The sequence below is a fragment of the Amblyomma mixtum genome, chromosome 9, assembly GCF_055824585.1.
Source record: "Amblyomma mixtum isolate Tamu chromosome 9, ASM5582458v1, whole genome shotgun sequence".
Lineage (NCBI taxonomy): Eukaryota > Metazoa > Arthropoda > Arachnida > Ixodida > Ixodidae > Amblyomma > Amblyomma mixtum.
In genome coordinates, this window is record NC_143020.1 from 48,598,932 (window position 1) to 48,613,085 (window position 14,154).

At 46.1% G+C, this 14,154-nt stretch overlaps 1 protein-coding gene across 1 annotated transcript in view; it reads right to left on the reverse strand.

Annotated features, from left to right (window-relative positions):
- Positions 1 to 13,844, reverse strand: part of LOC149328932 (uncharacterized) — a 57,218-nt gene extending 43,374 nt beyond the window's left edge. The window contains exon 1 of the mRNA XM_089562033.1: positions 13,766 to 13,844. Coding sequence (XP_089418159.1) covers positions 13,766 to 13,811 — 46 coding nt within the window. The 5' untranslated portion in view covers positions 13,812 to 13,844. The remainder of the gene's footprint in view (positions 1 to 13,765) is intronic.
- Between the last annotated feature and the right edge of the window lie 310 nt (positions 13,845 to 14,154).

Below are 14,154 nucleotides of genomic sequence, written 5' to 3' on the forward strand. Positions count from 1 at the left end.
AGGGACAGACTTTGCCATCAGCAAGGGAAAACCCCTTTCCTACTTTATCATAGAGGGAGAGACCGGAATGGGACTGCCACTAAAAGGACCATGTTAAATGTCAAGGTTGCTACGCGTTAAGGCCAGCTGCAACCTGTCACGATTGAGAGGTGGCAAACTGGAGAGGAGGAAATCCTCTTTCCCTTTTAGCGCAGAGGAGGGACAGACTTTGCCATCAGCAAGGGAAAACCCCTTTCCTACTTTATCATAGAGGGAGAGACCGGAATGGGACTGCCACTAAAAGGACCATGTTAACTGCCAAGGTTGCTACGCGTTAAGGCCAGCTGCAACCTGTCACGATTGAGAGGTGGCAAACTGGAGAGGTGGAAATCCTCTTTCCCTTTTAGCGCAGAGGAGGGACAGACTTTGCCATCAGCAAGGGAAAACCCCTTTCCTACTTTATCATAGAGGGAGAGACCGGAATGGGACTGCCACTAAAAGGACCATGTTAACTGCCAAGGTTGCTACGCGTTAAGGCCAGCTGCAACCTGTCACGATTGAGAGGTGGCAAACTGGAGAGGAGGAAATCCTCTTTCCCTTTTAGCGCAGTGGAGGGACAGACTTTGCCATCAGCAAGGGAAAACCCCTTTCCTACTTTATCATAGAGCGAGAGACCGGAATGGGACTGCCACTACAAGGACCATGTTAACTGCCAAGGTTGCTACGCGTTAAGGCCAGCTGCGACCTGTCACGATTGACAGGTGGCAAACTGGAGAGGAGGAAATCCTCTTTCCCTTTTAGCGCAGAGGAGGGACAGACTTTGCCATCAGCAAGGGAAAACCCCTTTCCTCCTTTATCATAGAGGGAGAGACCGGAATGGGACTGCCACTAAAAGGACCATGTTAAATGTCAAGGTTGCTACGCGTTAAGGCCAGCTGCAACCTGTCACGATTGAGAGGTGGCAAACTGGAGAGGAGGAAATCCTCTTTCCCTTTTAGCGCAGAGGAGGGACAGACTTTGCCATCAGCAAGGGAAAACCCCTTTCCTACTTTATCATAGAGGGAGAGACCGGAATGGGACTGCCACTAAAAGGACCATGTTAACTGCCAAGGTTGCTACGCGTTAAGGCCAGCTGCAACCTGTCACGATTGAGAGGTGGCAAACTGGAGAGGTGGAAATCCTCTTTCCCTTTTAGCGCAGAGGAGGGACAGACTTTGCCATCAGCAAGGGAAAACCCCTTTCCTACTTTATCATAGAGGGAGAGACCGGAATGGGACTGCCACTAAAAGGACCATGTTAACTGCCAAGGTTGCTACGCGTTAAGGCCAGCTGCAACCTGTCACGATTGAGAGGTGGCAAACTGGAGAGGAGGAAATCCTCTTTCCCTTTTAGCGCAGTGGAGGGACAGACTTTGCCATCAGCAAGGGAAAACCCCTTTCCTACTTTATCATAGAGCGAGAGACCGGAATGGGACTGCCACTACAAGGACCATGTTAACTGCCAAGGTTGCTACGCGTTAAGGCCAGCTGCGACCTGTCACGATTGACAGGTGGCAAACTGGAGAGGAGGAAATCCTCTTTCCCTTTTAGCGCAGAGGAGGGACAGACTTTGCCATCAGCAAGGGAAAACCCCTTTCCTCCTTTATCATAGAGGGAGAGACCGGAATGGGACTGCCACTAAAAGGACCATGTTAACTGCCAAGGTTGCTACGCGTTAAGGCCAGCTGCAACCTGTCACGATTGACAGGTGGCAAACTGGAGAGGAGGAAATCCTCTTTCCCTTTTAGCGCAGAGGAGGGACAGACTTTGCCATCAGCAAGGGAAAACCCCTTTCCTCCTTTATCATAGAGGGAGAGACCGGAATGGGACTGCCACTAAAAGGACCATGTTAACTGCCAAGGTTGCTACGCGTTAAGGCCAGCTGCAACCTGTCACGATTGACAGGTGGCAAACTGGAGAGGAGGAAATCCTCTTTCCCTTTTAGCGCAGAGGAGGGACAGACTTTGCCATCAGCAAGGGAAAACCCCTTTCCTCCTCTATCATAGAGGGAGAGACCGGAATGGGACTGCCACTAAAAGGACCATGTTAACTGCCAAGGTTGCTACGCGTTAAGGCCAGCTGCAACCTGTCACGATTGAGAGGTGGCAAACTGGAGAGGAGGAAATCCTCTTTCCCTTTTAGCGCAGAGGAGGGACAGACTTTGCCATCAGCAAGGGAAAACCCCTTTCCTACTTTATCATAGAGGGAGAGACCGGAATGGGACTGCCACTAAAAGGACCATGTTAACTGCCAAGGTTGCTACGCGTTAAGGCCAGCTGCCACCTGCCACGATTGACAGGTGGCAAACTGGAGAGGAGGAAATCCTCTTTCCTCCTCTAGCGGAGAGGAGGCACAGACTTTGTCATCAGCAAAGAAAACCCCCTCTCCTACTCTAGAGGAGAGGGAAAGACCGGAATGGGACTGCCACTGAAAGGACCATGTCACCTGCCAAGGTTGGTGCACGAAAGTGTCAGCTACTACCTGCCACAGTTGGCAGGTGGCAAGTGGAGAGAGCAAGTCCTTCTCTCTACTTGCATGACATGTGTGGTCATGCATGGCAGCTCACTGTGAGGTTCTTGTGCTACCGCACTGTCAGAGCTAATGGTACTTAGGTGTCCAAGTTTGTTTTTCATTATTCCCTTTACAGACGTGGAAACTAGCTGTTACAATAGGCAATCCTTCCAAATTTCTTTTTATACATTTATACCTGCTGCTGCGCCACCCCTTTCTGCAAAGGCAAATATCAGACGTACTTTGCCAACACTCATGACATTAAGCATGGCTGTCTATTTCTCATCTTTGATTGGTTAATACAAGGTGTGTTCCATATGTTCCTTTGGTATTTGAAGACTAAACACTGAGGACCATGTCTACGTTTCGGAGATTTCAGGGTGGTAAACAATAACAAAAATTCCAGGCAAGAGGTTTTAGAATTCGATGAGTTTGAACGAGCCGAATGTGTGAAACTTGCAGGTAAAGCATGCGAAATGTTCTTGCTCTAGCATTTGAAATGGTGACTTAATCGCCGACTAAATCAGCGTCGGCGTTCAGGCTTCTCTACCGTGCACAGCGACAGGCAGAGGCTGCAATGATGACGTCACGTAAAACGGCGCTGTTTCCAGTGAAGAAGCGGCTGCTTCAAGGAAGAAAACGAATGCCGTCGAAGGTGAAGCTCACGATGCATTGTTTCGCGGCGTTGGGCGACGTACGGCAGCATGTGCACGAAAGCAGAGGGCATCTAAAATTTCGCAGCAATGAAGCCACCCCGACTTTCCCCGCACTCCTCCTACACTGTGAGGAGGAGCCTGAACACCGTCTCGGTTTTAATCGGTGATTTCGTCACTATTGTGAATGCTAGCGCTCAGCTACATTGCATGCTTTATCTAGAAGCGTCGCACATTCGAATTTTTAAATAACCTCTAATCCCCGAAAATCTATTTCACCTTCCCTTTAAGTCTGCTTACGTGCAGTAATGCGAAAGCATCTCTCTCTCTTACTGCTGCCGGTTATGTCGCTGCGTGTTCGTCTCTTTATGCCTTCGTCGTTTCTGAGTCGTGCTTTGGCTCTAACTTCAGTTCTACCACATCCGAAGACAACAGTCGCGTTGCTAGAGCGTCTACTAAGCACACCAAAGTACTAATTACTTAAATCGAATATTTAACTAATTCCCTAATTACTTCATCAGTTCGATTAAGTTACCGATGAATGTGCGAATTAGCTAACTGAATTAATTAGTTAACGGGAAAATTTAATTAATTGACCTATTATTTATTCGTCTGGTTGACTTAATTGAATGTAATTTGATTTATTTGTTCACAAAATAAATCAATCTTTAATTATTAATTAATTCGATTCAATTAGAGATTAATTTGTTTAATTATTGGCAAAACCCACTAATTACATCGTCAGAATAATTAGTTACCAATTTAATCATTTTGGTCATTGAATTTTTCATGCATGCTAATTGCATAATTATTTAATCAGGCATGTTATTAATTACCCCTATAGTAGATGATTGACAATTCATGCTGACACACTTGATTACACGCTTTGCCGACAGGTCCTGTACACGCCAATCATGAGACAAAAAATGAAATAGGCCCCTGTCGACGACTTAGTGTAAACTCGGACTGCTGTTTCCAGGGGCGTATTTATGTGCCACTTTTGGGAAGGGGGCCGTTTGGCGAGTAGGAAGTACTCTCCACACTATCCTTTTTTTTTTACTTTGTTTGCCTAAAAGTTGGAGGCCAATGCGCATTTAAGATCAAAGTTCATTTTTTGAGTGGGCGCTTGCCCCTGGGTATACCCCGATAACTGGGGAACTCGGCCAGAGGGAAACTCGTTCAGTTGGTCCTCGAAATGCTTGGCACGAGAGTGATGCAAGCAGTGCCATCTACGGGCGATGTGGAGAAATCGGAAACTTCAGCAACCGCCGGTAGAGAGCAGCAGCAGGGAGCAGTGTGTACGGTGCTCTGTGGGGTGTAAGTAAAATACTCTATTCCCTTCCAGGCATGACTTCCCGTTAAGGTAGTGTTGAATTCCGGCTGGGCTGCTGAGATCAAGGTCGCGGGGTCAAATCCCGGCCACGGCAGCCACAGTTGAACGGAGACAAAATGCAAAAACTCCAGGACGTCGGAACAAACTCGGAGACTACTACAACGGCGTCTCTCACAGACCATGGCACGTGCAGCTTTGGGAAGCTAAACTCCCACATGACGCGTACCTTGTCAGCACTTCTTTTTTTTCTATTCCATGTCCTGGAGCCCTACGTGACCTTCTAATCTTCTGTATACACCAAGGAAGGTTGTCACTAATTTTTAAAAATAGGGTTTTTGAAGTAAGGAAGAAGCTTTTTGACGCATAGTAATACCAGTGTTTCCGGACGTCAAAAAACAGGCTATTGGTGTTAACTAGTAAAGGCATTAACTAAATTCTAGCCATTAACTTTTTAACTATTACCGGTAGGCACCTGATTGCAATAAGAAACTTGTAGCCGGCCCTTAGTAAAACCGCATCAGTTTTTAGAATTGCAAAAACGCGAGTAACCTCGGCGCTGTGGCTCGACAACAATTGGCTATTTTGACTAGTAACGTGCACTGGATGGGGTTGCTTTGCCTGAATGCTTCTCTGGAGTGAATGCCTTTTGGGAAGATGTAGCCAAAATTAATTGAGCCACGGCAGCGAGGCAAATCGCGCTTTCGAAATTCTAAAAAATGATATGGCTATTACTAACGGCCGGCTACAAATCTGTAATTGCATTTAGGTTCTTATCGGCAATAGTTAAAAAGTTAACTATAAGAATTTAGTTGCCCACTTTACTAGTTAATATGATTCGCCTGTTTTTTGATGTCCGCCAGCAGTGGTATGACAATGCCGCAAAAAGCTTCTCTGACTCAAAAACATTATTTTTAAAAATTAGTGACAGCCTTCCTTGAAGTACCTGCTATGTTCACTAGTTACTCCCAAAAGCAGAAGTCGAAACGCCATTCCTACAAAAAAGAAAATATTCCCCGAGTCTGTGAGCACTCATGCTGCCAACGACGGCTTGTAAAAGTTCACCTTGTGGATGGAGATGGCTTTGTGGAGTAGCAGGCCAGGGCCATGTTACCACCGGCCGACCTCTCCACCTTTCCCTCATTAAAATTCCTTTCTCTCTCTCTCTCTTGTTTGCTGCTCATTTGCCTTCTTGAGGTGCAAGGATTTAGAGGGTAAAAAAAATTCAAGGAACTTAAATGTTTCAAAATTTAAAAGGAGGAGTTAAAATAGAATCTAGTAGATAACTGTTTAAATAAGAATCGAGAAAAGAAAGGGAAACAAGTACACCTTCCCGCTGATTATCTTTCTTCTCGCAAGTCAGCACATACCAAGCTGAGCGTCCATCTCTGCAGAAAAAGGAAGCGAGACAACAAAAAATTTATGACCCCTACTAGGCGTCGTTTAATTGCTAATCATCGCGACACTCGCTGTCGTTAACGCAAGAAATACGATCAAACCCTATACATACTATCCAACGCCTTTTTCGTCACCTGAATAAGACATCAGTAGCGCAGCGCGGGGCCCGCGTCGTGCTGTTTAATCACTCGACTTCCTCTGCCCTGATTGCTTCCACTGCGGACTGTTGCTGTGTGAGTGCTGCGCGCGGACGCAGTATTTTCGTTGCAGCCTTTCGCGCAATGCTTTCAAAGGGTCTGGCTGTCTGTCTGCCAGCCAGGCGTCGTGGTAAACCGCGCCGCGGCAATCGTAGTACGCTGCTCGACAGAAATAGTAGTGCTGTTTCTTTTTAAGCCGCCCCACCACAGCTTCGGGACAAAGGCGACGCCGGCGTCGCTACTGCATAGCTCAACCAGGTCAGACATGACAGCTGCTCCGTGGCACGGGCTAGCTTTATGCATCCGTACAACACTCCGTGTCGGCTCGGCTTCTTCTATAGTCTGCCCGAGAGGGTGCAGTTACTCCGTTAAACTTTCCGCCGCAATTGCTATAGAAGCGACGCATCCAAATTTCGTGATTTATTTATACAAACACGGTGTTTCACCTAAACTTCACACAATTTTTTTAAGATACGCTTTTTGAGTCAGAAAAGCGCTTATTTCGGCATGGCATTTTCAGCTGTATAGGACATCAGCATACAGCTAAGAAGTGCTAACAAGCAGGCTGGATAACTAATATTGAATAGTTAGCTTTTTAACTTTTACATTTCGAGTTGGTACAGCATGTTGGAAAATTTGCAGCGCACAGAAAGCAGGGACAAAGAAGAGAACACCACAAGCGCTGACTCGCAACTAAGCGTTTATTCACAAATGCAGAAAATATATGCTCACAGGAAAAACAAAAAAACATCAAAACTTATGCAATCACGCAGGCGCGTCCAGATATGAAAATTCCCGTTCATGCAGGACAACAGATGGGTCACTAACACATGTAGGCTGGTTTTTATAGATATGATAGGCTTCTGATACCTCTCTAGTCAAATGATTAGGATGCCTAAACAAAACAGTTGTTTTATCGAGTAAAGGCTTACAGCCCCTGCATTCCATACAGTGCTTGGCAAGATTTATGTGTGTATGTGTGTATGTGCGTGTGCGTGCGTGCGTGCGTGCGTGCGTGTGCGTGTGCGTGTGCGTGTGCGTGTGTGTGTGTGTGTGTGTGTGTGTGTTGTATGAATGTTCGCTTACAAGAGCGCAACTTGTCGTTGGGAAAACCGCCTTCTACGAATCTAGCCAAGCACTGTATGGAATGCAGAGGCTGTGATCCTTTACTCGAAAAAACAATTGTTTTGTTTAGGCATCCTAATCAATTGACTAGTTTAGGCATCCTAATCAATTGACTAGAGAGGTATCAGAAGCATATCATATCTACAAAAACCAGCCTACATGTGTTAGTGACTCATCTGTTGTCCTGCCTGAACGGGAATTTTCATATCTGGACGCGCCGCGTGATTGCATAAGTTCTGATGTTTTTTTTTGTTTTTCCTGTGAGCATGTGAGCCTATATTTTCTGCGTTTGCGAATAAACGCTTAGTTGCGAGGCAGCGCTTGTTGTGTTCTCTTCTTTGTCCCTGTCCTGCGCGCGCTGGAAATTTTCCAATAGGCTACTTAATTAAGAGGCCTGTAGTCCACCCTAAGTAACATCCACATCAGTTTTGAAAATTTCGAGAAAGTGGTTACCCTCGGCGCTGTGGCCCAACAAATTTTGGCTACACCGCGCCAAAATGCATGTACTTTCGACATGTTTGCAGGCAAAGCAACTTCTCCAGTGCACCTAACTCGTCGAAATAGCCAAAATCTGCTGGGCCACAGAGACGACGGTAACCGCGTTTTCGAAATTCTAAAAACTGATATGAATATTACTTAAAGTGGCCTACACAGCTCCCAATAATTAAGGAGCCTAAGAGTAATAGTTAAAATGTTAGTTCTTCAATATTAGTTAACAATCCTCCAAGGTAGCACGTCTTAGCTGTATTCTGATGTACTACACCATTAATATATTACTGTGCCGAAAAAAGCGCTGTCCCAACTCAAAAAAGCCTATTTTTTAGAAAAATTGTGCAAAGACTTAGGTGAGACACCCTGCATATCAGACAGACACCGTAAGGGCTCTTGCGGGCATATATAGAGTGGTATTCATCAAACACAAACGCTGATGCGCACCGAATCGATCAAGCGAAAATCTATTGCGTTGTGATATTAGGATTCAAAATGTTTTTTTTTTTCTTGTTCGTCTCTGACGTTTAATATTTCTCGCCAGCTTGAACTGTTCACGACAGCCTTTGTACTTACTCATGCGAGCTGTTCGTGAGAACCTTTCAAATCTAGCTGCAACTAGTCTTCTATTTATTCCTTTTCTCACTGCTTTACAGTTTCGTAGAACCCAATTTTTTCCTTATCCTTAAAAGAATTTTGCTATCCTTAAAAGAACGTATCAACTTTTATTTGCTATCCTTAAAAGAACGTATAAACTAGGTCACCGCGTGTTTGTATTCACATGCTTCCATTGACTCCTCCTGAGGCGGTTGAAATTATTACGGAGCTTCCACTGCGGCGTCTCTTTCTCTCTTTCACTCCCACCTTCCTATCTTCCCTCACGGCCCAGCTGGCGGTTGAAGTGTCCGCAGCAAAACGAGACAGTTACTGCGGCCTTTTGCTTTCTTTAGAACTAATTTTCCAGCACTTCTTTACTCACAGTCGCGGGCATTTAATTCAAGCTGCCATGTTACAACTATAGCCTTTTGGATCGTGCCTTCTTTGTTGTTTTATTTTCACAGTCCCCCCCAATCCTCCCTACGCTATATCCTCACAACAGGCTATTCACGAGTATGCTGGAGAAATAAATTTCTCGTTTTCTTCCTCATGGCGTTAACGATGTTCGGCGTATAATAAAGTGTAACTTTCAGTCGTTTTTGATGCCTGCGTATTTTAACAAAACTCTCGCTGCATGTTCTTCCACGCTGCTCCTCCCGAGCAACCTCTGACAACTCATCATTAATTTAACTGCCATCTGCCACGGTGCGCAGTCTGCTCACATTCCGGTGGGCAGGTTGTGATGGCGACACAAGGTCACGTGACATAGATGATCCATCTGCCTCCTAGGTTACTCTTCAGGGGATTTTTCGTCGATTTTTCGCTCATGATTAAGGACGCCGACGACAACGACGGATTTTCTGCGGCACGAGCTACATAACGCTATCGTGTTAAAAATAAATATTGCATGCCGGAACTATGCTGGGCTCTGGAATACGTCTCTAGCTGGGTCGTTTACTTTTTATTTAGCCACTGGCTGCCCCTCCACGTCCTGTCCACGGCCGGTCTAGAAGGTGCGCACGAGCTCCAGTCCGGCCGTGGACAGGACCTGAGCAGGGGAGAGTGGAGGGGAGTCCCCTCGTCCCTCCTTCCCTTCGCCGACGAACGTTGCTGTAGTTTCTGGCGAGACAACGTACAGTCTTTGTCAAAAGTTTAGAGCCCAGGGGGTTGGCTTCTAAGCCTCGCAGTGGGACTCCTGAAGCATTCGTGGCAGCCCTACCCATTGGAGGAGGCAGGACCAGAAATCATCTTTGTCTTCGGGAAAGTTGGAGCGCTGGAGATACATTACGAACCACACAGTGTGGCTATGAAGCAAACCCCCTGGGCTCCAAACTTTTGACAAAGGCTGTACGTTTTAATAGCGCACCGGAGACGTATTAGCGGAGATGTATACCGGTTTCACGTAAGAAGCTGCGCATGCGCATTAGCGAGTGCGTGGCCGGGTAAGACTACAGCCTATGCGCAATACACGTACGCAAAACCGGTGCACGTATCCGCTAGTGCGTCTCCGATATTCTAAATCTCTCTAACGTCTAATGCCGGTCCCTCACATTTGACGTCAAGCGAGCCATACGACGTCGTAAGGCGGGAGTCGCAAGAGAAACCGGCAGAAGACGTCACCTAAAGACCCGGACATGAGAATTAAAAAAAATCATTCGTAAATTATCGGCTGGCTTGTACGCCGCATCAATGCTCAGTGCCCTTTACTCTACGTAATGGACGCATTTTGTAGCGAACCGCCGCGGTGGCTCAGTGGTTACTGCGCTCGGCTGCTGACCCGAAAGACGCGGGTTCGATCACGGCTGCGGCGGTCGAATTTCGATGGAGGCGAAATTCTGGAGGCCCGTGTACTGTGCGATGTGAGTGCACGTTGAAAAACCCCAGGTGGTCGAAATTTCCGGAGCCTTTCACTACGGCGTCCCTCATAGCCTGAGTCGCTTTAAGACGTTAAATCCCAGTAAATCAACCATTTTATAGCCACGTTAGAAACCGTTTTACGGACATTTTGACGAGTTTGATTACTCGTTAATCTGGACGGCTTGGTCAGAGCTTCTTTAGAACCTTCCGAACTCGTATCCGCCGCTGTCAAATACGAGAGAACAAAACAGCTGGCAGATTGAATGCGCGAAACTATAAATGCCAGAGCCTACACTTTTGTTAAATTCATATTTTTTCTATGACTTTACATACAGTGACAGTGTAGGGCAGCTTTTCGTTATTCACCAGTTGTGCTCGCAATTAGAGTACGACGACGCGCAAGCGGTCGGCAGGATATTTGTGCGAGCGTATGACGAAGACAAAGAAAGGATGTGCAATGCCGTAAAGTCCGCGCATCTATCCTTTGTGTTGCGTGAACTTGGTTGTTACCGGCCTGATAACCCTGTGATATGTGATATTTAACGATATAGCTACGCCTGCCTTGTTTCCAATCTCTCCATAAGATATATTGCATCAAAAGAGTAGTCAAATATCTGAAAACATTCCTTCTCTCAGTGGAACCACAAAACAAAGTCAAACGCTGTCTTCATTGGCGTGTCATTATATTTTACACCTCGGGTGTTGTGTTCTTTCAAACAGGTTTACTGACTCGTATGAAACTAGCTCCTATTGTTCACTCTGCTGAAGAAAGCGGAAAAAATGTTAAAATTGAACTGGCCGCCGGAAAATGCACGTTCTCAGCCGGTAACCCTACCGTTGTTCACTCAGCGATTGATGCCGCGTATGGAACCGCGCCTGTCTGACCACTTGTCCGCTCCAGGTGTTTCAAAAGACAAGAGCTCCTAACAACGAGAAACTCGACAAAGATCGCCATTCAGTGCAGGGTTCCCGCCAAAACGGCGCTGCGTATGGAGTTTCTCAATGGAACTTCAACAGGGCGAGACTACGAAATACTCGTATATTTTGAGAGAGCATTGCGAAAGCAAAATGACAAGATGAAGGTGTATACGTTGCTTGCAGCTGGCGACGGGTCGCAGGAGATATTTGCACGCTCCTTACTGACAAACACATATTCCTTATCAAACGCTACTTCGACGTAAAAGGCCCCCCTGTGATTACCCTTTACGACCGAGCACAGACCAATCGCCATTGTTAGGCCAATCGTTGGAGCCGCCAATCAGCCTCAGTAGTGGTCTGGACGTAGCTATGCGCCGCGTATTGCATTGCCGCACTTTTCGTACCTCGCAGGGTGAAAATAAACAACGCACGGAATCATACTGTGCTGGGATAGTTAGTTTCGTAGCTTATTCAAGTGCATGCAGCCATTGTGTTTGTGTCTTGCAAGCACTATAACTGAAGGTCGCTCACAGCGACCACATTTTTGATGCTATTTCCGATCCTGCTAACTTTTCCGATCTGGTCAGCGAGAATTGATGCCTCCTACAGGACTGAACCCCCGGTGACAGATTGAAGAGATTAAGTCAGCTAAGCGTAAAAGCAGACGAATTTAATTCTCGCGTTTCTGGCGCAATTCCTTATCGCTTTACAAGGCGATAACCAACTACCTCGACAACAACTGCTGCTAAAGTACAAAACTTCAATCATCAGAATAATGACCTTATTGCTCGGCTTACCGAAAATTGCCAGATTTTCAAGTGTTGCAGCTGTGAAAATTTAACGCATAGGAGAACACTGAAAGACAGAGACCGTAAGGAACTCCATGCAGCGAACATGAAAAAGTCTTTCTCGTCGGACGCTATGGTTCATGGCGTAGGCGCATTCTGGACATTCGACAGTCTTGACGAAGGCGAAGGGGGAACAGATGGAACGGGAATAATTTTGTTATTATAGACAAAAAGGTTCTTAAAGGGACACTGAGTACAGTCTTATAAAACTGCCATTCGCAGTAAAAATTGATTATTTGGCTTTTTCTGTGTATGCTGTCGTTTGTACGGCTGCAAACGGTGCGTTTATCCCCGAGAAAAATGGATTTAAAGACCTTCCCACTAACCAATAAAAAATTGTTAAGTTCTTACCGAAGTGGACTGGTTGCCGCCGCTTTGAACTGAATGTCGATGTAGTGCAGACTACTCTGCGAAGTGCGCAAGGAACTTCGTGCCGACACATGGATTTTACTTACGAAATCGGCCAGTGATAGCGACACCAGTATTTCGTTTCATGATCTTTTCTATCTAATAAAAAGTTCCTTTTTGGGTGAGAGTGGCTACGTTTGTGATTACAGCGCCGTACCCCATCGATACAAGCCAACTTGAATTTTAAAAAAAGCTCTATTCAAAGCAGAAACTGGAGTTCCAGTCGGTACGTAGGTATGACATTGAAGTGACCTTCGGACATCGCGATTTCACAGCAACAGCAACAGCACTGACTATGGTCAATGCGATGACGTCTCAAAATTTGGCCCTGATCATTACCAACATCGGCCCACCCCATCCCAAATTTGGCCTCAAAATTGGACCTTCTCGGATTTAGACAAAAATCGATACCAAACCTAATTTGAATGCGCACAATACGACGGTGGTCTTTAAATTTGGTATTGGCCATTTCAAAATTTGGCCTATCCCCCTCCAAAATTTGACCTCCGATTTGGATCAAAATTGATATCCAAACTCATTTTAATGTGCCCAATACGATGGTGACCTCCAAATTTGACCCGGGCCGCTTCCAAAATTTGGCTCACCCCAACCCCCAAATATGACCTCGGACCAAAGTCGATGTTCAGATTAATTTGAATGTGCTCGATACGATGGTGAGTTCCAATTTTGGCCTCGCCAGTGATCCTTGCAAACATGACTATAGTAGAACTGCAAAACATAGCCAACTACCTCACGGACCACAAAAACAGTGTCTGCCAGGATCGATGTGAATCAAGAAGCATTACTTAATAAATTGTTAAAGCTTGCAAACTGAGTACTTATTTCGAGTACACGTAGCAGCCGCAAGGAACAAGTTCAGTCGAGTGATAGAAACAGCAAAACCGTACTAGAAGCAAGAAAAGTTATCGCTCGACCATTGGGTGTAACAGAGTTAAACTGTCATTTTTCCGTGAGTGCCTGGAACTAATCATCTGGCAGTTTTTTCAGATAAAGTATGCGAGGAAATATGATTTCTCTGTATTTCGCCGTACTTTTAACCAATCTGAATTTCTGTATTCAATGCTGCAAGTTTCCACGATTGCTTTTAAAGATTTCATTTCTAGGCATAAATCACCTCCAAGTCCAAAATGACTCTTTGAAAGGAGGTGAAAACGGGGTTCGCTCTGAAAGGGCAAGGAAGAGTAAAAAAAATTTTATTAGAATTTCACTCATTTCGCCTAAATATCTCAAAAGTGCTTCCACTATCGCGAGAAAAAAAAATAGGGACATTTCGTTTCGCACGGTGCTACAAGACACACATCTAGCTCTCCATTGAAGCCTACGCCTCGCTACTGGTATAATATGCGTCGGCCGTTAGCGCTGAAAGCCTGCATTTGAAGTGAAGAAAGGTCGTTACCTGCTAAGCAGCATGCCACACGCAGAGACGCCTTCAAATCCAGCATACCGTTGGCCTGCCGAACTTGCAACACACCCACAAACACACCCTCGTAACAAAGGAAAAATAAAAAGCGACGACGCGACGTCCCGCCAAAAAAGAAGGCGGTCGCTGCAAGGAAAGCGTTGGCGCCTGTTCAAAAGCCGAACCGATCTCCGCACTCTCCCTTCACCTATCGCAGCACGGCTGCGCGAACGCGTTGAAATGCATTCCGCTGCGGCGCGTGAGAAAGTACTGACTGCTCCACGAAGACACACGTGCACATGAAAGCGCCCAATCTTTCTTTCGCGGTAAATGCTACAGTTGTTGCTGGCCCTGTTCATTTCACCTCCGCCCTCGCCCCTTCCCCC